The sequence below is a fragment of the Echinops telfairi genome, unplaced genomic scaffold, assembly GCF_000313985.2.
Source record: "Echinops telfairi isolate 266 unplaced genomic scaffold, ASM31398v2 ScPeMD7_4225;HRSCAF=4972, whole genome shotgun sequence".
Taxonomy (NCBI): Eukaryota; Metazoa; Chordata; class Mammalia; order Afrosoricida; family Tenrecidae; genus Echinops; species Echinops telfairi.
This window is the reverse complement of record NW_022108124.1, coordinates 185,882-211,272: the sequence shown is the minus strand read 5'-3', so window position 1 is coordinate 211,272 and position 25,391 is coordinate 185,882. Positions and strand designations below refer to the sequence as shown.

The 25,391-nt window shown below is 45.7% G+C and overlaps 2 protein-coding genes across 5 annotated transcripts in view; one reads left to right on the top strand and one right to left on the bottom strand.

Moving 5' to 3' along the window:
* Positions 1-17,050, top strand: part of B3GNT5 (UDP-GlcNAc:betaGal beta-1,3-N-acetylglucosaminyltransferase 5) — an 18,349-nt gene extending 1,299 nt beyond the window's left edge. Inside the window, exons 2-3 of one of the 2 annotated variants that reach the window (XM_004708622.2) lie at positions 2,554-2,703; positions 15,368-17,050. In XM_004708622.2, the coding sequence (XP_004708679.1) occupies positions 15,649-16,782 (1,134 nt within the window). In that variant the 5' untranslated portion in view covers positions 2,554-2,703; positions 15,368-15,648 and the 3' untranslated portion in view covers positions 16,783-17,050. Of the gene's footprint in view, positions 1-2,553; positions 2,704-15,364 lie in introns of both variants that reach the window. The other variant, XM_045295038.1, reaches the window with a different exon arrangement.
* MCF2L2 (MCF.2 cell line derived transforming sequence-like 2) overlaps positions 1-25,391 on the bottom strand; it is a 223,046-nt gene that overhangs the window by 73,943 nt on the left and 123,712 nt on the right. For all 3 annotated transcript variants that reach the window (XR_006680536.1, XM_045295036.1, XM_045295037.1), the window contains one exon: positions 25,025-25,113. Coding sequence is in view for 2 of the 3 variants with exons in the window: in XM_045295036.1 (XP_045150971.1) it covers positions 25,025-25,113 (89 nt within the window). In the remaining variant the exon portion in view is untranslated. The remainder of the gene's footprint in view (positions 1-25,024; positions 25,114-25,391) is intronic.

The following is a 25,391-nucleotide window of genomic DNA, read 5'->3' as shown; positions in this document are numbered from 1 at the left end:
CCCCAGTTCCTGGCTGAGATCCCCGCGGGGAGAAAGCTGGCCTTGGGTTGGGAATGAGGAAACCACACGTTACTCGCTGGGGAAAAGGACACAAGGAAGTGGGCAGCGGGGAGACCGGGAAATGACCTGGTCCGTAGCCGGGCCAGGGGGGTCTTTGTCACTTTTGTTTCCTGTGGCCTTTCAAAAGTTTACTTTGTATCCTGATGTGACAGGTAATTGCCTATTCGGATACCATATAGGGAAAAAGTAGCAACTGTTAGTCTGACGCTGACTACCCACCAAAAAACCCCACTGCGCCGAGTCGATTCTGACTCATGGTCACCCTATGTTAAGTGTAAGGTTTCTGAGGCTGCAAATCTTCACAAGTCTTTATGAGATGAGAAAGCCTCATCTTACTCCAGGGAGTGGCTGGTGGGTTTGAACTGCTGACCTTGCAGTTAGCAGTCCAGCAAGTAACCTATTACGCCACCAGGGCTCTTAAGTTTTTGCCCACTGTTGACGTGGAACGGATCGGGATTGTGCTAAAGAACACAAGTGGAACTGTGGAGGGCTGCGGGGTGTGGGTGGGGAGGTGGCAGAAGGGGGCTTGTAGCTCATCTATAGGATAAATTCTATGATGAAAGTTCGTCCCTTCGAAATGGATTTGCTCCTCTGTGCCTTTATTTTGGGAAACTTTCTTGGCCCCAATGGGAGATGGGAGAGTGATGGAGAAGCTGAAATTGACCCAGAAAAGAATGATTGAAAGTAGTTGTGTTACTACCTGGTGGCACCGGAAGGATCCCTCCCTGAACTTGCTGAAAGGATGAGTTGGTGAGTGGCAGCCAAGGTTGTGCTTTTTTGAAAGAAACTTACGGTGGGTTTTATGTTTTGTTATCAAGAGGAAGAACCTGCTTTTTAGGGCCAACCCTTCCAAAGCTTTTAAAGTAAGACAAATTCGAAACCAGAAAGGCTTTTGCTGTATACTTTAAAAGATCCCTCTATTCCCTGTTCCTTCTCCATCTCTTCCCCCACCCCTTGTCCCATAGGCACTCCATGACTAGTCACCGAATACACTGAGGATGGAGAGTCCCTGGGTAACACAAATGGTGTAGTGCTCAGCTACTATCCAAAAGGTTGTCAGTTTAAACCCACCCAGAGGCTCCTGGGAAGAAAGACCAGGTTGTTTGGTTCTGAAAGGTCCCAGGTATGCAAACCCGATGGGGAGCAAGCAGTACTACTGTGCACCCAGTAGGTCTCCATCACTGGAATAGATTCTTTGGCACCTGGTTTGGGTGTTCTTCAGTTTTACTCAGTCTCACCCATCTCAACTCATTGGGGCTCCCAGTGGGATTTTAAGTTGGGATGAGTACTGTATCAGGGAATTTCAAACTGGAAGTCAGGGGAGCTCTCCCTGCAGGGTGAGAGTGAGCAGGAAGCAAACAGAGCAGAGGGGGAGAGTGGAGGAGAAGCCAGGCAGGTTGTCACATTGGCCACAAAGAGTGGCAAAGAATTTTCAAAGTAAAATGTATGACCCAGAGAGCCCTGGTGGCATAGTGGATTAGAGGTTGGGTTGCTAACCACAAGGTCAGCAGTTTGAAACTACCAGCCACTCCTGGAGAAAAAGGTGAGACTTTCTACTCCCTGAAAGAGTTAACAGTTTCAGAAATTGAAAGGGGCAGTTCTCTGTCCTACCGGGTCACTATAAGTCAAACTAGACTCTATGGCAGCGAGTTTAATCTTGGATCAAGTAAAAGTGCCACATTATAGTTCCTTAAGTTGGAGATCAAATTTCCCTTTAAAAAAAAACAACCTCACTTATTCAAAATGGCGCGGTTGTAATGCTCAAATATAGAACAGTTTGAATAATAGATAACTCATGGGTTTTGAAATGGGTCATCTTTTTAAATGGGTCACTTTGGCACTTGGTAATTTTCAAATTGTCAAGGGTCAAGTTCTTTCCAAGGACCATCTGCACTAGAATCTAAGTAACAGGGCAATAGCTAGTGATTAGAAAGTGGAAGAAACGGAGATGAAAATGTCCCTCTCTCCATATGCCATAATGTTCCTTTCGTTTCGGGAGTTTTATAGATGCTCAATCGTTCTACAACTTACTGGTAGTGCTTTAACTGATTAAATTCATAATTTGCTGGATCTTATAATCTTATACCTATTTCATCTTCATCGAATGTTTATGAGAACCACATTCTTCTCTGTCAAGATAACTTATTCAAGATCATGTTCAATCAATTAAGATTGTTGTGTTAGGTGCTATCAAGTTGGTTGACTCATAGTGACCCCATCCCCAACTAAACCCCTAATAAATGCCAACCATCTACTAAATAAACCATCATGGCACAAAGATAGAAAGAAACTAGCACACATTGAACACCTCTTCTGAACTACATATTGTCACGAAATGATCTCAAATGGTCCTCAGAACCCTGTGGTACGTGGTTCCTAGATGAGCCAAGCTCATGTGATTTGGAAGAAGAGCTGGGCTATCAATACTTTTGGTTCACATTTTGAGAGGTGGTTTTTCCGTCTCTCCTTTTGCCCCGCCTCTGTCATTTCCAGGATCCAGCTGGCACCAGAGTATTCTCTTCTCACTGGTAGAGGAGCTACACTTGAGACCTCCTCTGGAGTCTTCACTGCACCCTGCGTGTAGCAGTGCACCCTGCGTTTTCACTGCATTCTGCGTGTGGCCTGCTGCACAGTATGTGACGGGTAAGCGCTCAGTAAGTGGTAGTTGAATGATCATAAATGGTGACTGACCAATGGAGACAAAGATACCTTATGTGCTATACACACTTTTAGTTGCTGGGCTCTGTGATGTAAAACTTAAATGAATGCTAACTTGTTGCTAATTGTGATGTGCAGAACAGGGCATTGGGACTACCATTGGACCACGGGTGTCACCTGCTGGACTCCTTAGTTGGGGATCCAGTTTGCACATCATCCTTTGACCTCAGCTCGCCTCTCTGTTCTACTCACATTACCCTCACTCAGTTTCTTGGTGTTCTCCACTTGAGCTACAACTGATTTCTGTTACATGCTTCCAACAGTCCTGGGATGCTCTCTCCTGGACTGTCTTTTTCCTTGTTCCCTGCACCTGACCCTTCCAAACCAGCCACCTGTCCCTCGTTCCTTTCTCACTCTCTGAATTGTCATCTTCTCCTCTCCTCCTCAAACCATGCCCTCCTTCTCCCCATTATTCTGGGGTCCTGCTCAGTATAGAGCCCTGATTTCCATCTCCCTCCCCTTCCACACACTCATCTTCTTCATGCAACACCTTGTTAGTTGAAGGGTTCCCAACATCAGGTGGATGGATGAATTGTATACTGTTCTCACCTCCCTCAGTCCCCCCAGCCCCCGACGACATACATTTCTAATGCACCTCGGTTGATTTTTTTTTTTTTCTGAGACAAAGCCATCCCAAGAAATCTCAAGAATGTTTAAACAATTCTAGTTTGAGAACACACTGGTCTGTTAGTAACCCAGATAAAGCAGTCATTGTGTCTGAACATGACTAGCAGGGGTGGGGCTGGGAGTGGTGGCGACTGTCAGCATGTTCAGACCATTTTAAAGGGGTGTGTGCGCATTTTAATGATTTATAGATGATATTATTCGACTGTGTTTGGGGACATATCGAGGTTCCCCTTTAACAAGGTTTAAGCAGATTGTTCTGGGCTGCTGCTTACGGCTTTACAATGGGTCAGCATGCTCATTGTTTCCATTCTGCTTGTTCTGTTTCCATTGATCTAGCCTCCCCTCTCCCCCTTGCCTTCTCATCTTTGTTTCTGGGTAACTGTTGACTAGTCTTAGTTCATTGTTTAATGGAGCACACTACTTGTAAAGGATACTGTTGTTTTTTTTTAATGATAATTCAGTTGAAAGGTGCCTTGTAGAAATCACTTCAATTCCAAGTTCAAAGAGTATGCTAGGGTGGCAGTTGCAGGGGCTCCTCACGTGTCTAGTAGGTCTGACTGCTTTTAGAAATTTGAGTTTTATTCCATATTTTTCTTTCATTCTGTCCAGAACCTTCTATTGTGTCTCTGGTCCCAAAGGTTGGTCATGGGAGCTCGGCACCATCTAGTTCTTTTGGTGTTCCTGTGGGTTGTTAGTTTTGTGGATAGGTTTCTTCTTTGATCCTTTGACTTCCCTTATTCTCTTTTGCTCCATTTGAGACTAGTAGTTGTGTCTTAGATGGCTGTTTACAAACTCTTAAGACTCTAGACATTACTCGTTAAACTTGGAGTAGATTTTTGTGTGTGTGTGAACTGTGATATGCCAATTGGCCATGTTGTCGCCCAAGATTATGGTCCCTAATCTTTTGTCCCAGTAAATCTACCCTGAGAGTGGTTTGGATCTGTCAAGAGAGCCTCCAGAGATGTTGCCCCTATGTGGTTTATTGTAGATATATTTAAAGGATACACAAATGTGTAGATATGCCTACAGATACATATACACGAGTATGCATTTAATCACATATGCTTTTCTATACAAAGGAGTCCTGGTGGCATAGTAGTTATGAGTTGGGCTACTAACCGCCAGGTTGGCAGTTCAAAACCACCAACCATTCCTTGGGTGCAAGATGGGGCTTTTTAGTTCCGTAAAGAGTTAGTCTCAGAAACTCACAAGGGCAGTTCTACCATGTCTTTTAGGACTGCTATAAGTCGGCATTGCCTTGATGGCATTGAGTTTGTTTTTTTTTAATTTGCCTTTCCATACACATATATGCATCTGTATCTACCTACATATCCTTACAACATATGCTTATTGATTTAACTTGCTGCAAAATTGTTATTAGTTACAGCATTTGCCCAAATGGCTCCCTTTCTTCATGTGCTTCTTATTGTCTTCATTCACTTTGTGCCAATTTCACTCATATTTGGGATTGTCTTTCCCATCACCAAAAGTGACCAGTGTCTACTCCCTAGAAAGTGATTTCTTCCTTCTATTCTTGGAAACCATCAAAGAACTTGTATCTATTCTTTTCTTCCCATCGGGAAACCATATAGCATTAGCCTTTTTCTTGATTGGTTTATCTCACTCAGCACCATCTCCTCCAGATTCATGCATGATATAAGATGTTTAGCACTCTCCTTAGTACTCTTTATAATTGCATATTACTCTATTGTATGTGTTACAGCTTGTTTATCGATCATCAATTGATAGGCGCTTAAACTGTTTCCATATTTTTGCATTTGTGATTATTGCTATTATGAACATAGGTGTACACTGGTCTCGTATCTCTAGGACATATACCTAAAGAAGGGACTGCCTGATCATAGGCATTTCTATCTCTAGCCTTTTGAGTAAGTGACATACTGTTTTCTGTAGAGGCTGTACCATTTTACAATTGCAGTATTAACGTGTATGGTTTCCAGCTCCCTGCCCCCCAATTTCTGCAGCATTGATATTTTCTGGGTTTTTTTTATCATGATCATTTTTGCAGGAGTGAGATGATATCTTATTGTAGTTTTGATTTGCATCTCTCTAATGGCTCACGATCATGAGTGTCTTTCCATATATTTGTTTGCATGAATTTCTTCTTCGGTGAAGTGTCTGTTCATGTTCTATACCTTTTTTGTTATTGTTAACTGAATTGTGTTTTGTTGCATCATTGAATTGTTCTGCATATTTTAGTGAATAAACTCATATCAGCTAAAATCTTTGTTGCCAAAGATTTTCCCCTCATCTGAGTTTTTTTTTACTCTCTCGGGCAAAGAATTAGGAGATCATAAGTATTTTCATTTTTAGGAGGTCCCTGTTACCTGATTTATCTTCTGTTGTTTTTTGCATTTTTCAAATTTTGTGTGATAGATCCTGTATGGCAAAAGTTAGGTTGCCTAGGTTTGCCCCAGGTTATTTTCCAGGAAGTTGATAGTTTTAGTTTTGACATTTAGGTCTTGATGCATTCTGAGGTAGTTTGAGGACATGGTGTGAGGTATGGATCCTGGATCATTTTTTATGCATATGGACATCCACTTTTGCCAGCACCGTTTGTGAAAGAGATTATTTCTGCCCCCACTGAATGGCCTCTGACCCTTTGATGAAGATCAACGGCCCGCAGATGGGTTTATCTCTGGGTTTTCAATCCTCTTTATTGGTCTGCGTGCTTGTCATTGAACCAGAACCTGAACTTGGCTCCTCCGATTGCTGTGACAGTTGCAGTAAGGCCCCCCACATTTTTGCTTGTTTTTCAGCATTGTTCTAGCTATTTGGGGGAGTCCCTTTTCCCATTCCATATCAAATTGGATATTGAATTTTTATCATTTCATTAAAGCGTGTTGTTGGGGTTTGCACTGTTATCTATAGATCACGCTGGGTAGTATTGACTTTTGCACAATGTTCATTCTTCTATATTTGGGCATTTCTGTAGTTCTCTTTTAGTTTCTTGCCCATAGTGTCTTGCAAAATTTTGTTTTCCTTGCGAGAGCGATACATTTTAAGCAATAACATTTATTCTTTTTTTTTTCTTCATTTATTCTTATTGAGGGGGGAACTGGTACTTTGGTTCATCCATGAAGCAGCCAAATTGGGATGGAGCACGACCTATCTTGTGTGCTATTTTATGAGTTGACTTTGCATTTTTCTTCAAAAGTTCCAGCTTTACACATGTGTGTTTTAATACTAGCTTTTAATGACAGCTTTCCCGGGGCCAGGTGTGTCTGTGTTATACAACTTCTTTACTTTTGTTTTATGGAATATATGTATGAAACATCCTAACTGAATCCGATACTTAACATTTCCCTCGATTCTCCTTCCCATCCCGCCTTCCGCCCTCCATCTCGCTTTCTTTCATAAATCTCCTCTTTGGCCACTTCGGAGTTCATTTTCTAGGTCCTTCAGTCTTTGTGGAGGAGAGACTCCAATCATGAGATTCATTTTGTCTGCTGTCTGGTAAAGCGGTGTCCGGGCTATCCGAACCAAATAAGAAAAGGGAGGGCGATTTAAGGCTAAGGATTAGGAAACGGGTATGGTCCTAAAATCAGAACCAGTGCTGAGCAGAATGCACATGGTAGCTCAACATCAATTAGACAGAGAAGCAAATGCATTGCTTCCTCGGGCTGCTTCTTGTCCCTGTGTCACCCTACCCCGCTTCCTGACCTGAGGGACAGGGAGAAAGGACTTAGGTGCCCAGGGAGGGACAGAACTGGGCAGTCTCTTCTGCGCTGCCATGGGTTTGGGATTTAGGTGAGGACACGGTTCATCAGTACCTTTGTGCCTCAGGACCCCCTTCTACAATATGAGGGTGATCCTTTTCCCTGCTAGGCCTGAAGAGTCTACATAGGTGTGCGTCAGAAGTGTGTCCGTGCCCGGGAAACCCCTGTGTGTTCGCAGTGCTGGAGCGGTCCACAGAAGGAGTTGTTCCAGTGGACAAAAGTAACAAAGCCTTCTGACTTGTATTGAGAAGAGCAAGCAGCCCCATTGACCCAGACAGCTGTGCTGCTGGACCGAAGACCAAAGGCACAGCTTAGAAAAGCAAACGTCTGTGCTCGCTGACATCTGCTTTCCATTTCATCTCTTATTTGTTGAAATTCTGCATCATCTAAACTAGTACTGGGCAGATCCTGGGCATCATTCAAGGAGCCCTGATAATGTCATGGGCTACATGTTGAACTGTTAAGTGCAAGGTCAGCAGTTCAAAACCACCAGATACTGTGTGGGAAAGGGATGAGGCTTTCTACTCCCACCCATTTACCCAGAATTCTCCGGGGTCTTGCTTTTGTTTTGGCTGCCAACAAACGAGATGATGATTTCATTGTTGACCCGTGGATCCATCTAGATTCTCAAATCCGCAGGGCACAATCCAGATAGACAGGGTTCCAGAAATCTCTTTAGGAAATGGCAAGCAGCATTCGGGGGTGAAAAACAGAACACAGAAATCAGCCTAATAACAAAGGCTCCTGTTGTTTTTGTGGCCTTTTGTTTCAGGTGTGTTTGCAGGCAGGTCTCTTTTCTCTGTGAGCCAGGAGGGGCAGCCATGGCTAAGAATGCCAGGCGCTGTGAGCGGGAGGGTGAGGGCACGTGTCAGGCAGCTGCCCAGTGGGAGCTTCTCATGGGGAGGATGCTGTGGTGGCTTCTCCTGCCATCCTGACGGTGCGAGGCAGACAGAAGACAGGAGTGAACGGGTCCAGGAGACTGAAGTAGGAAGAGGAGGACAATGGTGTCCGATGCGAAGGCATTTGTGTCAGAAAGGTGAGTGGGGAAACAACAAAGATGAGATTCCTGGATGGATGAGGGCATTTGAGGCAAGAGTTTCTAAATGCACCCGGAGAGGCTGAGGTGGAAGAGTGGGTGTGTTGGGTGTGGTGGCATGGAAGATTCCCGAGGAAACGCAGTGAATGCATGTAGACAGTGTTCTGGAGTGGTTCTGGAGTGATTGTGGGATAGGTAACATGTGCGAAGTGGATATTTACATAGTGTGATGTGCTTTTCCTTAGACTTGCAAATGCCATATGCCTACTCAATAAAATTGAATAATACAGTTTCCTTCATACGTGACAGTCATGGCCAGAGACCGTGGCCTGGAAACATCAGATGGGAACAAAAACATACATGTTACAGTGTCAGCCCACCCCTCTTTCTCTAGTTAACTGCCCTCAGCCTGCAGGTCTCAGGTTCAGTGTTAATTTGTGTGGAAGATGCCTTTTCCATCCTCGACTTCCACCTTCAAAGGGGTCCACCTTAGACACTCCTGTGGCGGCTCCCAGGACAAGAGGAATGATTGGGTCCCTGTCTGTTGTCCATGATCTATGACAAGAACCGTGTTTGTCCTCTTTCCCAATGACCTCCCCCTCTTTAAATTTTCTGATGAAATAGTCCTTCAAAATAGTTTCCCCTTTCCCTGGAGTTTATTTCTCCCTCAGCCTCTGCTTATCGCTGACCCCTGAGAGCCCATAGGTGATGTGGGGCATCTCCATACCCCTAGCTCAACTGGGATCTTTAACCCTCTCGAAGGCCGGTCTTCGATCAGCAACTGGATTTTGCTAACATCTTGTCTCTCGACACCTTTGAGACAGCACAGAGCGAAAACTTGCGCCTGCTTCTAACTCAGGAAATCAGGTTTTCCTCCTCCATCAGTATTGTTTGAAATTAAGGTTCTCTCCCTTCCTCTGCGTTCTTCCTCCTCCTCCTCCTCCTCCTCCTCCTCCCTTTGACACTGCTGAGGTTTACCAAGCTTCTTTATCCGTTCTTCCTCCCTCCTCACAGCAACCTGGCCTTTCTCACGCCCTGGGTCGACACAGGCCTCCTGGTCGCCAGGCCTGCTCCCCGCTGCTACATTGATTCCCTTTGCTCAAGCCTGGTGAAGATGGAGCAAGCCTACCACCATTAACAATGAAACCAGACCACCTGCCACTTCCTGCTGTCCCTGCTCCCCACGAAGGCCACATCGCCTGATAATCAATATTGCCCACAAGACGCCGCCAACCTCCCTGCTTTCAGATAGCCACCTGCTCGCAAATACGTATTGGCGGGTGCCACTGAGTGGATTAGGACGTGGAGTGACCCGCCCCGTGGAAAAGCCGAATTTGCATGGCTGCACTTCCGCAGTTTTTTTCCTTGCCTCAAACAAAGATTGCCCGAGCTTTCCAGAACCCCCTGACTCCTCCCACCCGAAATCATCTCCTTCCTCCAGGGACACTCCTCCCATGCCCGGAATCCGTCTCACCCCATTTAATGCCGCCGACACCCTGCTGTACCTTAGCAGGCAGGTGGTGCTGACTGTTGGTACTTTAGACTTGACTCCACCTACGCCAACCCTAGGAGGCCGGAGACACCGTGACGTCATGATTTCCCTCCCTGCCTCCTCTAAGTCAGTACTTGCCACGGAAATGTTCTCTGAGGTTACTGGCCGGGTGGGAACCCTGGAAACAGTAAACTTCTCAATGCAAATGCAGACCCAGACAGCTTAAAAAATGTCAACACACGGTTGGTTTAGAAGGAGCCCTGGGCACAGGGGGGAAGCACTGGACTGCTCACTGATGGGTTGGCAGAGGGAGCCCACCCATCGCTCTGGGGAAAGATGGGGTAGTCGGCTTCCATAAAGATTAGGGCCGTGGGACCCAGTGGGATTCTCCTGGGCTCACTAGAGCCACTGTGGGTCCAAAGAGGCCTGCTGGCAGTGTAGTAGGTGGCTGGTTGATTTTGCAAATATTTTAGGATCCCGAAGTAACCTCTACAACGAAACAGGGTTTCAGCAGGCCTGGACAGGAAAGAGGAGTCATCATTATAGGGAAACGATAGCCAGAGGCCCCAAGGCTGGTTTCTCCAGACACGATTTAATGAGCTTTTTTGTGAAGTAACAAAAAACCCTTACATCACGCAGAAGGACGGCTCTCAGACAGAAGAATATGTGGTGTGGGAGTCTCTCAGGTTCCCCCTGACGTTTCCACCCCTCCATTCTTCGGCCCACTTCTACCCAGTAGGAACAAGGAACACTGACGCCGAGTCCCCTTCCCCAGACCAGATGAAAGCAAGCCCAAGCTGGGCTCCAACTCGTTGCTGATTTTCCAGCCAGCAGTTCTTTGCACTGTTCTCTCCTATGCGCTTTCCTGCTTTGCATTTTCAGCAGGCCGGGAGTCATCTATCATTTTTCATTTCCCCTCAGCTGCATGGCATTGGGCTTAGCCACAATCTGCAGATTAAACCGCTAGACCCGACTGAGGGGAAGGTTGCCTGCGGTCACACAATGCCGCTGGCCCCACTCGGGGACAGCCCTGGAGTTTCCAGTCTGCTGGCCAGTGGCTGAGTGAGTGACAGGCACACAAAGAGCCCGTACCCACCGCGGCTGGGTGGAGGGTCTGCTGAGCTCGACCTTCGTTCCGGGATGGTTGTGTTTCCTGGAAGGCCTAACCTCCTCTTTCAGTAGATCAGGCAGCCTGTGGGCTGCTGGCCAATCCCTCTCCTGCCTTTGAATGTGGAAGCTCACAGACATTGTGCAGAACCACAGGAGAGAGCGCCCGGCCATTGGTTGGTGTCTCCAGCAGGAAAGCCAGCGCAGGCGCAGCATTGTTTCCTTGTAGTTGATGCATGTGGCAGGAGGGTGGGCACTTCTGCTTTTGTCTGAGACCCTCTGGTGAGTGCTGTTGAATGGGGGTGGGGGGCATAATGTGACTATTGCTGTAAGAGAGAAGCTGTTCCTCTCATCAGGCAGCACCACCAGTGAGGGTTGGTTATAGCTGATGGAAACACTGCCTGAACAGTTCAAGCCGCCGAGGGCAGAGAAACTTCAGCCTCGGAACTTCTTGTGCCATCACCCACTGCCCCCGAGTGGATTCTGACTCAGATCCACCTTAAGTAGGGGTTCCAAGACTGTCCATCTTCTCCGAGCAGACAGCCTCATCTTTCTCCTGGGCAGCAGACAGTGGGTTTGAACCGCCGATGCTGAGGTTAGCAGCCCAACATCTAACGCACAGCGCCACCCATGTGCTCTACAGAACCCAAATACGTCATTGGGATCGTTGGCTTCATGTGAAATGGGTTGTCCCGGTTCCGGAAAAATGTTTTGACTCTCGAGGACAATTTAAAAAATAATAATACAGGAAACTAAACTAAACCGGTGATGTGTCGAGGAGAAGTAGGTAAAATTAATGCTACGGCGCTGGCAGCCACAGCACCCCGGCCTAAGGAGTCCTAGGCCCTGATTCTTCTTGGAGATAACTCGTGCGGTCGGTTAGGCGAGCCCACACTTGGATGCTGAAGGAGATGACAGAGTCAGGACGTGCCCACCGATCGGGTGTGGAGGTGTGAGTTGAACTGGCAGTGTGGCACAGTGCCCAGAAAACGGGAAGCTGGTCTTTCCTGGGAGCCATCAGGCTTCAAAGGTTACTCTCCTCTGTTTCCTTCTCGAGGTCTGTTGGAGTGGAAAGGGCAGAATCGTTTCAAGAGCCTTCTTTTAGCTCTTAAACACGCCTGCGGTCTTAAAGATCTTCCACCTCAGCCTTCTGCTCCCTCCGTTGAAGCCTCAGCGGCTCCCTGGTGCAGGCAGAGTGGGATTTCCGTCTCGATGCCTTGCTGAGCAGTGTTGCAAGGCGGAGAGGACGTGGTCTTCCTGAATGAAAGCACAGTGGAGGGGAGGCAGATACCACCCGCAGAAGCGGGGGCCTCCTGCTGCCTTCCTCGTCCTACCTAGCCTGTCGGGGCCAGAAACAATGGCCGACTCAAGAGGGAAGGACGGATGCTTCCCCACCTCCTTCCGACAACAGCATTTCTTGCCTTTTGAACAGTGAAGACCATTAAAAAGCAAAACAACATTACAGTCCACACACGCGGTGCTCTCAGTGCAGTCTGCTCTTCTCTAGTCTGTCTGTCCTTTCTTAAAAATGCTGGTGGTGACTTCCGGCCTGGAGCGTGCAGTTTTAAAAAATCTTACCCTAGAACAGCGGTTCTCAACTTGTGGGTCGTGACCCCTTTGGGGGTCAAATGACCCTTCCACAGGGGTCGCCCAGTTCCTAAAGGAAATAATTTTGTGGTTGGGGGTCACCACCACAAGAGGAGCTGTACAAAAGGGTCGCTGCATGAGGAAGGCTGAGAACCCTGCCCTAGATGGTAAAGCACTACCTGACGTGATTAACTGTAGACAATGTCTTGGTGGAGCCTGGCTCTAATCGCTGGCCTTCTTGATGCTTTTGCATGTCTGGCCTTGGTGTGACCCCAGCGAGGGAGAAATACAGGGGGTCCTGAGCCCTGAGGTGGGAAGGAGGTTTCACAGCCACTTGGGCACACTGTCTGTGTCTACCTGGCTTTACGTCTCGGCCAGCGTGTTTGTGTGTGTGTCTTGGTGAGATTTGAAGACAGGAACTCTGGACATAAAACCAAGACCTGTGCTTGCCCTGGGACTTGTGATGTGGGCTCGGCTATCACGCCCATCTGGACTGTGTGCACCTTGCTGACTGAGGATGGTGTTGCCCCTTTCAGGTGTCTAGATAGCTCTGGAGATGGCTGTGTTGGTGGTCCCTGGTGTTTTCCGTGTGCACACTGGGGTGCAGTCTGGGAAAGGTGGCCGCTCCTATCTCCTCTGGGGGAAGAAATGGAAGCCTCGTCTTGAGGTGGCATCTGGCTGGGCATCTGCTCTCTCCCTAGTTCTCCTTGAGTGACTAGCCCCAGAATGATCTTTTACCCCAACAGTGGGCAAACACGTACTGTGCTGACCGAGGTGCTGAGAGTTTACCTATAGCGTCTTGCCCCCCATGCAAGCTCACATTTCAGTTGAGGGAGGCAGTTAAATAAAGGCTCAGTACGGAGAGACGGGCATGGAAGGTGCTTTGGCAGTACCAATGAGAAACATGGCTTGGGGTGGGGCTGGAGTGACCCAACACTGACTTCTTAGGGGAGGGTGCCTGGAGAACTTAGGATGAGAACTTGGGAGACAGGGGAGGCTGCAGTAGACACAGGGCTGTGCTTTCCACCAAAAAAAAAAAAAATTGGTTTTATCGAATGATGTAATGGAGCCCCTAAGAAAGCAGATCCCACAGGGTCCTGTCTACCTCTCTCAATCGTGACACAGGCCTCACTTGCCGCTAACCAGTGAGGAAAAAGCTCAGGTAGCACTGCATTCAGATCGGAGCTTTAATCTTGGAGGTAGGTGGGTGGGTGGGGGGAGGGCTGGCCGATTGGTTGGCTATGCTAGTTCCTGGGAGACGGGTTGGTGCCAGGGGTGAAGAGAGACCGATAGGAAACAAGAAGCGATCCATAGCTGGGTTGGGGACTCATGGCGAGGCAGTGTTTGAGATTTATAGTTGAGAGGCACAAAGTGCCATCAGGCACGGCTACCGTCAACAGGGAAATAGCAGATTGGGGGACAAAGTCGTAGAGTAGGTTCGAATGGAGATTTCAGTCATCCCTGTGTGCTAGGTAATCAGCTGTCTACCTGGGAGTACACATCTATGTACGTTTCCACTTAATGTGCACGAGGACTTTCCAAGGCACCATCTCAGGTCTTCAGGTGTCTGGCTTAGAAGCCTGCACGATTCAGCACAGCAAGGAGTGGAGTCGTACGTGACTGAGGCATGACTGCTGTCCAAATGGCCCGACCACAAATAGAGTCTTTGCTGGCTGCGGCGTCCCGGCTCTGCATATGTGACATCTGAGACACTTGTGGAGTTTCCAAATGAAACGTCACAGAGATAGATCAGAGGCTTATGACAATAGTTTTAGCCAGAGAGTTCATTTTTCACTCCAGACTACTCTTACTGTACAGCCCGAACAAACTCTTCTGCATTAGTCCTGAGCTCTCCACCTCTTCCTCTCCCACGCCCTGTGGGCTCCCCTCCACGATGGCCTCCCCCAAGCACGTGGGGGAGTGCTCTGCACACTCCACGTAAGTGGGGCGATCTCACATTGGGCTTGCTGTGCCTGGCTGAGTTCACTGAGCTTGATGTGTTCAAAGTTCCATCTGGGACCTTTCTATCTCTTTTGCATTATGTCTTTGGAAGCATGGAAGCATATCTCAACGCCTTGGTTTTGAACTTTGACTTAAAAAAATCTTATGCCAGAGGCAGATTTTAATACTTCATTTTTTTTTTTATTGCCACGAGCTTTCTTTCATCTTGAACTGTACACCAAACCCAACCCTAAGGGGCAGTTTCCTGTGGGTTTCCGAGACGTTATCGTTATGGGAGTAGGTAGCCTCAGCTGTCTCCCGTGCAGTGACTGGTGGGTTTGAACCATCAACCCCTCTTCACTGCCGGATCCTTAGCCCACGGTACCACCAGGGCTCCTTGAACTATATGAAGAGGGCTTCAGAAAGGTCATGGGAAGATTCTGTTGTCCCTTACTTCCGTCTTCTGACAAACTTTTCGAAGTCCTCCTGCATAGCCACTTTCATATTGACTATGTCCAAGCCAAAGATATCCATGGGTAGGTCCAATTGAAAAAGATGATCCATGGGCGTATACGAGGATCGCTTCTATGGAGCACCTGCCCTATGATTTTACTGTTTTAGAATTAGGCTGAGAGGGGAAAAGAAACTCTGTATTCTTAATGGCATGATAGCATAGACAGGATAGAGTAGTTCTGTCACATTCCCTTTGGCGTAGTGGTTAAGCAATGGGCTGCTAACTGCAAGGCCAGCAGTTCAGAACCACCAGACTCTCTGAGGGAGAAAGACTAGGCTTTCTACTCCCGTAAAGAGTTACAGTCTTAACCGCACAGGGGCAATTCTACCCTGCTCTGTAGGGTCGCTATGGGTCAGCATTGACCCCCAAACAATAGTATGTTTCCTTAAAAATGTAGGCAACAGTCTGAGTCTGATAAATACCAATCGCCTCGTTTGTCCAGGTCACTCAGGGTACGTCTGACTTTTCAAGGATTTCAAAGCAGTTTGTTTCTTTGGGGGAAACTAACCCATGGCTTTCACTTTTTCTCTTTATGACGTCAGTAGGTCTCCGCTGGCGTTTCTGACGGAGGCAGGCAGGACTGCATGAGGCTGATTGCCGAACTCAAGGAAGGACGCCGGTGTGGAGGAACCTGGATGAGCCCGTGGCTACGCTCCACGCCGTGTTCCCCAACGTGTGAATTAAGACACTCCTTTTCCCGTGTTAATGATCAGTCTGTATTACCATGGACATCTGTTCAAAAGAACACCCAGCTCTGTGGTCTCAGAGAGGCAGGTGCCCCTGTAAAACTGGTCCTGAGTAAGAGGAGACCCGAACGGACTCCAGGATGTTTGCTAGTAACCGGAGAGTCAAAAAATGGCAGTTTGTTCAGATATTTGCCACTTGTTTTATACTAAGCCTCATGGTTTATTGGAGCCCATATGCTAATCCCGTCGTGAGCCACATGAAGTCCTACTCATACAGATACCTCATCAATAGTTACGACTTTGTCACCAACTCCCTGTCTGTGAACCGCAGCTCGGAGGACGCCCGGGGCTTCCAGTACTTGATTAACCACGAGGACAAGTGTCAGGGCCAGGACGTCCTCCTCTTGCTGTTTGTTAAGACAGCGCCCGAGAACTATAAACGCCGCTCTGCGATCAGGAAAACGTGGGGCAGTGAGGCGTATGCTCGGTCTCAGTTGAATGCCAACATCAAAACTCTGTTTGCCCTGGGGACGCCCCCTAATCCGCTGGAGAGAGACGAACTGCAAAGAAAACTGATTTGGGAAGATAAACTATACAATGATCTCATCCAGCAAGACTTTGCCGATTCCTTCTACAACCTGACTGTGAAGTTACTTCTGCAGTTCAGCTGGGCAAACACATTCTGTCCGCAGGCCAGATTCTTTATGACTGCTGATGATGACATATTTATCCACATGCCAAATCTGGTTGAGTACCTTCAAGGGTTAGCCCAAATTGGCGTCCAAGACTTTTGGATTGGTCGTGTCCATCGAGGTGCCCCTCCCATCCGAGACAAAAGGAGCAAATACTATGTCTCCTATGAAATGTACCAGTGGCCGGCCTACCCTGACTACACGGCTGGTGCGGCCTATGTGATCTCCAGGGACGTGGCCGCCAGAGTCTATGAGGCTTCGCTGACCCTCAACTCGAGTCTGTATATAGATGACGTGTTCATGGGCCTCTGTGCCAATAAAGTGGGGATCGCACCCCAATACCATGTGTTCTTTTCTGGGGAAGGGAAAACTCCCTATCACCCGTGCATATATGATAAAATGATGACGTCTCACGGACACGTACAAGACCTCCAGACCCTTTGGAAGGACGCTACAGATCCTAAAGTCAAGACGATTTCAAAGGGTTTCTTTGGTGAACTATACTGTCGAGTCATTAAGATCGCTCTCCTTTGCAAACTGCGATATACAAACACTTACCCTTGCAGTGCTGCATTCGTCTAACGGTACTTGAACGTGGTCTGTTTTCACTGTCACTGAGCCAAACCCGCTGGGAACACTTGGAAATGTGTGTCTGTGCCTGAAGTAAGATGCCTATGGAAGACAACGAAATATTTTGAAAGCCTTGTCGCTCAGAATGTTTCTTTGATTCGAGAAGCCAGTCCATGTAACTTTCTTACTTTGTGGCCTAGATTCATTCCAAGGAGGTTGTATTTTGAAAAGGTTTATATTTTTCATGAAAAGCAACAATAAAGTGACGTTCCGGTCCTCACTTAATGCCAATGAGCATTTGTAGTGTTAGACAGCTGCGTTGGGGAAATACCAGGTGGAATGATAGTGTAGTACATTTCGGAGATACGATGTATTGTTGGTCCAGGTATGCAAGCTAACTTCTATTACAGGGCGCTGGGCATAGGAGTGTTAGCATGGGAGAAAGTACATGAATCTGCTCAAAGAAACACTCTTATTATTAAGAGGAGATTCAGAAACGTGTATGCATTTTATTACCAACAGCCAAGTCACTTATATTGTCACATCCATGTAGCTCTTGTACCGAGATAGTGTTGGAGTTGTTGACATTTGTATGTGTATCCTTTTTTCAAAGTTCAGTGGCAAATGTCATTAACTCTGCCTTAATTGGGTGTCTGCATGGCTTTTTTTGTATATTAGAAGATGACATAGAATTTGATGTTTGTTACCTATAACACTCTTCCCTTGGGAGAAATCAGTGTTAATTAAGATAAGTTGATTTTAACTTAGTGCATTTTCAACTGGTTTTTAAATGTCCAAAATTGGTCCACGTTTCAGGTAATCATTTTCAGTTCAGTTTGCATATTAGAATATGATCATGGAAAAGGCTTTGAAAGAAAAGACCACATTAAAAACTGCTTTTTCTACATCATAAGAGAAAAAAATTCTTTGTGCCTAAATCATTGTAAGGATTACTAACAGTAGCTCACCCATCCCCAGCATGGCCTCATAAACTATAATACTTTGCTCCAGGTTCAGATTTTTTTCACTGAGAGCATTAAGTTCAAATTCAAAGCCACAGTGTCTTTCTAAGAGCCACCCTTTCCTCAAAGTAACCATAATAGGGGACCTTCAACTTTCAAATATTTTCGAGGAGGAAGTAGAATGCTAGGGGAGACCAGAGTCCCCAGAGTGAGACCCTCGGTGTTTGTCAAACGACAGACCCACACACTCCCAAGAGAGGGGGCTGGGGTCTAATGAGTAAGTCGTACCAGATAAAAACATGGTCCGGGTGCCAAGAACCCTGCCTCCCTGTCAGAAAGAATTGCTGTTTGGAGGGCGGGAGAAAGGCCGTCTGGTGCCGTGGGAAAGGGGGCTGAGCTGCAGAACGGCCTGCTGGAAAAGCTAAGCCCCCTGTTTCCTAAGACGGTGTCCGACGCAGGCAAAACCCAGCGGAACGCTCAGTCTTACCAGCTGGGACATGACATTTATAATCGGGCAGGCAGGTTTTCCATGTTTACAGATTTTTTTTTTTGGGGGGGGTAATTGTTATTAATTTAATTTAGATTTTGGAAAATGAGGCTTGTTGACGTTGTTCAGGCCCTTTCGTATGGCTTTACCAGTGTCAGAGCGACAGTGGCAAACACGCCACGTGGTGGTCACTTTCAAGAGTGAGTTCAGGAAGTCTTGAGCATTACCATTCAAAATGTTGGGGCCCGTCTTAAAAACTGTAGAGAAACCAAGAACATCCTAAGGCACATCTTAAATCAATTTTTCCTGGTCGATCCTCAGGAGTCTTGGTGGCACAGTGGCTTAATAGCTAAACTGCTTAACTCAAAGGTCAGCTGTTTGGGCCTCCTCCCAGCCACTCCATGGGAGAAGCATATAGCTGTGTGCTCCTGTGAAGATCTAAAGCCTTGGAACCCTATGGGGCAGCTCTTCTCTGTCTTCTCTGGTCACTGTGAATCACATGGACTGAATGGCATTGGGCGTACATGTAGTTGATCCGTAAGGAGCCCTTTTCCTTGCCATAGCTACCCTGTGTGTCTGTGCTCTTTAAAATCGCCGATGGTGGAGAACATCCCGTGTTTGCGTAGCTGTGGAAATGATCCTGCTTACAACTGAGCTTTCATGAAACAGTTATTTATTTGCTGAAAGCAATCTCCTAAACTGTGCTCACTTTTAATTTTTTGCTTAGACTAGAAGGTAACAGGTTTAAATGTGAAGGAATATGAAGGCGCTTCCTTTTGTTTTAAGAGGAAGATGCTGGATGCTTTCTTAACTAGACTTAAAAGTACTGAAAAGAGTATTATCAATGAAAGGATTCTAACCTTTTAAAAAGGAGAGGAAAAATAAAATCACTTTGGTGCTCCAATGAAGGCCTGTCTTAAAATGTTTCAACGAGGAGAAAAATAAATGAATCAAACGACCACCCTGGATGTTCACTTGGATAGACGGTGTTATTGCTAAAAACATTTTACCTCTGGGTTGGTTTGTAACTTTTCCCCATTACTAATTTTATACATATACAAAAAAGTTAAATATTTATATTTGGAGTTTTGCTGCAGTATGGCAAAAGGATTATGGGGATATAACAAAATAAATATGATTTCCAATAAATGACTTAACCATGGTTGGCGGATGTGTATTTTCATGAAGATTTTTAAACCCTGTGGCAACACCAGTCATTAGAATGAACTTGCTTTGTTTAATGTCAGAGAGGCATGTGCTTTGTGGTTGCGTCTCATTCCTGTTCAGACTTGTTGCTGCCCCCAGGGGAGAGGGGATCACTGTAGCCTCTGCATTGTAGAGCCTTCGAAAATGTCTTTTGTTTGTGAAGTGACCTATGCCTTAATGGCGTCTACCTGGATGTCTCAGCGGGGGATTGTGCTCTCCTAAGCGTTCAGGAAGGCATGAAGTAACCTATAGCCAGAGAGCCTCAAGAAGATGCCATTCCAAAAGGTCCTATTTTTCTCCTTTGTCATATTATGGATTCTCCAAAAGTAGACTCAAAGTTAGTCTCATGTCTGCTTTGGACGTTCTGACACTTGAATATATTTGTCCAGAGTTGCAATGTCATCTGTTTTTTTTACCTGATTCCTGCTAATTTCTTAATACGTTATACAGTCTGAGTTTACCTACCTATCTACTTGTTTCTTTAAAAACTTCAGTTGAATTACTACTTGGTTGTAGTAGAACTTTAGATGAGATGTTTGTCCTTGTCTTTAAAAGAACTAATGAACTTGGTTTTTGAGGATTTTAAATGGACAGGATTGCTGCCGTGTGGAGGGAGCCGGAGAAGTCTTGAAACACGGATATATTTGTGAAATTCGTCCTACATTAATAACAAGAGAACGGTGCCTGATCGTGCAGCTTCCTTTAGGTTAGCACTTTGCTTTGTTCTAGACCTCAAAGCCTCCTGACTTATATAATGGCATCAAGTCTAAATTTGTCCTGATACCCAAGGCTCAACACAATCTTTCATTCCTCCTTCAACCCCTGTAGCAATTTCCCACTGACACTCTTAACCATACAAACCTCATGCCTACCTTGTGCAAGTCGACCTTGATGGTCGGGAACACTGTGTACTCCTACACTTTTGAAATCTGGACAATTCATCCCCGGTTCTGTTTCTCCTGCCCTCCTCCACAATAGCCAATCACATTTATTGTTTAGTAGCTGTGGTTTGGGTCTGGGTTGTCTAGAAATGCAAAACCAGTAAATCTATGTCTGTGTGCATTGAGAATGAAAGATTGATTGATTACAGAGGCAGAGGCTGTTGAAGCTGGCAAGTTCCAAGTCTGTGAGTCAGACATCAGGGTGGAGGCTTCTCCTGACCCACTTAGCTCTAGAGGCTGAAGAACCTAATGTGGGCAGGTCAGATAGTAGGATCCTGGCTCCCACACTGCAGAGATTAACAAATCCCAAGATTGGCTTGCAGGATGTCAGACCACTGTCCCAAGACCAAAGAGCTGTAAGTCAAATGCTAGACAGAATATAGGATCCAGCAAAAGCCAGAGAGAGCTTTGCCAGAATATAGATACTGGATGCAGGCTACAACTTCAGAAAAACACCCTTTCAACCGATTGGCTGCACATAGCAGCTCTCATCATGGGGGATGACTACATCATTGGATAACTGCCAAACTACATCATAACTGCCAACCCCACTGATAATCATGGCGCAGACAGCTGACACAACATTAACCATCGCAGTCCAATGCTTGTCAACTTGGCACCTGTATGTATCTCCTTATACTGTAATCAATCTCCAAATAAAGATAAGTATAAAGCCATGTTTGTGTCTAAAACGATACAATATATGTATAACCCAAAGCACTAGCCCCATTTTTAATCTTGTATTTTATAAGCGAAGAATAGCAAATATATTGGATGCACACATATTAGGAATAAGTACTCATAACACTTATAGATCCTAGTATTTAAAGCTACCTTCTTCTACCACCCGTTCTGTATTCTCTCTGCCCTCAGCAAGCACCTTACCCTGGTTGTGGTCCTTTGTCTGGTGAGTGACCAGTACCTTTATTCCTGAAGGGTCTGATCTACCAGAAGTCATGTCAACATTGAGTTATTGGAGTTTTCCATTGCCTTTCATCACAAGGCATGGTAGTAATAACAGGTGTCTTCCCGTGTCTCCTCTTTCCAACATAATCTTTATTTCCTTTATGCAATATCAATCCCATTTCCCCCTGATAATAAGGATCAGTCAGACCACTCAATACAATGACTCCTTCTTTGCCCGTTGGTCCAGAGGCATGAGGGGCCCAAAGTAGCCAGGTGGCATTCCTAACTCCCCATGCAATGGAAACCGTATTTTGTCATTGGGTGGGAGTATTCCTCCTTTGGGAACTAAGTCCTCCAGGCTCACGGAGCATAGAGCGGCCTAGTCATTAGGGGGAATAGTGAGTGGCACTGCTCCCACCTCTACCCCCTGGGTCCTCGACGCATACATTCCGATGATTAGAGAAATAGGCCCTATATTGGATGCTTATTTTGAGCATATGAGAATAAGTGAAAAGTCACACAATCACAGAAACCTTAATTAAACAAATATATTAAAATCGGAAGCTATCGTTTCTCAATAGAGCCTCCATTTAGGACTACACACTTCTGAAGGCAGTGTATCCATCTCTCCAACCCTCCCCCCAAGAATTCTGTGTTCTTGGGTTTACCCCACATCAAAAGGACAGTTTTAGTATCCTCAAGAGACCCAAGTGTGTGCCTTTTAAATGTTCTTTGAATTTGGGTGGACAGACATCAATCTAAAGGAGTAATAAAAAGACTGAATGGGATGGGGGTAAGATTTCCCAATGGAATTCTTGTTCCCCTTAAAGGATGAGCAGGTACATTGTGATGGAAGACAATCCTACAGAGCAATGCTCGTGGTCTTTTTCTGACCAAGGCGATTTTCAAAACTTCTTCATCATAAGCCCTTGTGATTATTCCTACGTCCTTGGAGAACATCTATCAAAAGAGCCCCCGCGGAATACTAAAAAAAACCAAAACAGTCACCAAAACTTTCTGAGCTGACCTCTCTGCTTTGCATTTAATTGGCCTAGCAGATTGCCTTAGAAGTCACTATTTTGATTGGAACTTTTTCTGGAAGGCATCCTATTGAGACAAAGACAAGTGTATTACTGAGAGAACTTGTCTGCAGCCATCCACTGATGGTAAAGATCATTTTAAATCCTTGTGCATATGAGCTGGAGCTTTATAGGTTAGCCTGTATACAGCCTCTTAGAAAATACTGTCCAAATGCTGCGAGGCATTGTGCCTTCAAGATTAGTCAGATTTGGGAGCCAATTTAGAAAACTTATCCTTAGGATTTGTTTCTCTGAAAGCACTCTTAGTACCAAATGTCTTACCCTGAGTTCTTTACAGAAACAAACCCAGTGAACTGTATAGATCTATAAAGAGCCCGATCTCAAGTCATGGCTCACATGGTTATAGACCCTAGAACCATTTAGAAAGTCCCAAGTTCATGAGTTTGACTTCAGACTGGTGGCTTCTGCTGAGTCATAGCTGCAGGGATGGACACATCCAGGATTGGCAAGCCAGGCTCACAGGCTGCAGAGGTAACTAATATCCAAACTGGCGGGTAATATGGCAGGTCAGTGGCAAAGCGCCAGAGGTCAGATGTCAACAAGCCAGGTGCAGTATCGAGATTGGTCAAAAACAACATCAGAGTTTTGCCAAAATATTAATTTACACTAGAAGCAGACCACACTCCCCAGAAAACTCCCTTCCATGCATGGCTGCCTCATAACACATCTCATCATAGAGCTGATTACATTATATGAGATCTCATTTCCTAAGATGACTACATCATGACATAACCCCCAGACTGCATCATAATTACCAAACCATGGGAAACCATGGCCTAGCCAAGGTGATATGGGATATTAACCATCAATTGATTCTTTCATGTCTTTTCTTCCCTCACAAAAATATAACTTGTGAAGAGAGGAATGCTGCCCAGTGCGGTACTCAAAATCAGTATTAAAAAAAAATTCTATTTTAATGGCATTTTCCCATGAACTCTTGGAAGCCCCCTTGCATAGTAAATAAGGAAAGCTAGATTAAACAGTGGCAGAGAAGAGTGATGGTCCTCACTCTTTGAATGTTTATTCAAAGCCAGTGCTAGAACATAGCCAGTAGAGTTACAGATTCATCTATTTCCTGTTCATTCCCTTTGCTAATTAGGATGTTTCTTAAAGTTATTTCTCCAAAATCAGAAAGTTATGTCCCCCATATCATAAAGACATTTTGCTGCATTAGTTAAGTGCCATGATTTTTCTCTCTCTGTATGCCTCATTAGAAATATAACTTAATATTCCACTGTAAATTAATCCAATAATTCATCAATGACCTTAAAGGACCCATTTATTTAAGACTTAAAATGAGAAAAGTTGGCTTGGGTTCTGGCAATCGAAACATCCCCCAAAGTCCACTTACTTAAAGAAAAGAAAACATCAGAATACATCATAAAGTAGTGTTTTTGCAGACACAACCCCACTAAGCACATTGGGCCACTGATTGTAATTAGTTCAAGGACATATTTCAATCTGTAAGAAGGTCCCCATATATGTTTTCTTGAGTAAACCTTCAAGTGAAAGAATACTAAGTAATGTAATTAATACGGACTTTTAATCAAGGGAAAATCCGTTCACTGTACAGGCGCTCTGGCTTTTCGTCTGTGCTTTGAGGGCCTGCTGCAAGTCCAGCATTATGGTAGAGCCTGGGAATGACGTGGCTCACCGGTCAAAAGGTGTGGGTCTCACCAGTGTGACGGTGGTGGGATCGTGAGAGGGATGGGGAGTCTAAGCACACAGAACATTTTAAAAATTATTATCTCCTTAGGCTTTTGATCTTTCCCTTCTTAATTCAGATTTTCTGAACTCCATAGCATTCAAATGCATGGCAACACCCAAAATAGCCCCCCATTCTTAGACCCTGTGACTATGGGGGACTAGTTTTTAAATGTGTTAAACCAGTAATTCAATCCATATGAAAACGAACTTATCTTTACTACTTTCTAGATGATTGAAAAACACCAAACAAAAAAGAACTCGGGAACCCTGGCAGGAGAGCGGTTTAAGTGTTTGGCTTCTAATCAGAAGGTCAGTGGTTCAAGCCCACCAGTCACTCTACAAAAGAAAGATGTGGTAGTTGGCTTCTGTAAAAAAATTCCAGCCTTGGGAACTGTATAGGGGAGTTCTACCCTGTCATAGAGGGTCCCAGTGATTAGAACCTGCAACCCCAAAGCCCAAACCAACTCCCTGCCTTGGAGTCCCTTGTTGGCTCATAGTGACCCTGGCCTTAAAAGCGTGGATGATAACAGCAGTTCTCAACCTGTGGGTCACGACCCCTTTGGGGGTCAAACGAACCTTTCACAGGGGTCTCCCGATTCATAACAGTAGCAAAATTATAGTTATGAAGTAGCAACGAAAATAATGTTATGGTTGGGGGGTCACCACCACATGAGGAGCTGTATGAAAGGGTCACGGCATTAGGAAGGTTGAGAACCACTGTTTGTAAGACAGGCCCTGCTCGTTCTTTCGCTGGTTTCTTTTGCCAGATTCATGGATTTTTGTCCTGAGGCATTTTAACAGATACAAACAAAGGCTGGGGGTTAGAATAGATATTGTGATTTTATCCATGATAGATGTGATATAAAAAAAGATGATCCCTCCTTCCTGCCCCCCCACCCCCCCAAGGGGATAAAAAGGACTCCGATAAAGACCTTGGTCTCTCACCTGATGGGGGCAAGGTTGTCCAGAGAGTCCAGCTGCTCCAGCAGGTGAGGGTTCTCCACGTCTCGACTGCTTTCCGCTGTTTCTTCATTCTGATGCGCAAGAAATTCTGGTAAGCGTCTCTGCCTTTTTAAATTTTTAGTCTTTGAAGGCTTTTAATCTATGTTTCCACCTGCCCCCAATTCTTTCTTTGTTTAGGTCTTCTTTAAAAAAACACATTCCAGAAGAAAAGCAGTTTCTCATCTCGTTCTTTCTTTCTTTCTTGGAAGTCCCCACCCCTATTCTGTGACTTTATGACCACCCCCTTCTGTGCATCTGTGACCCCCCACACTCTGTGCATCTGTGACCCCCCCACCCTGTGCATCTGTGA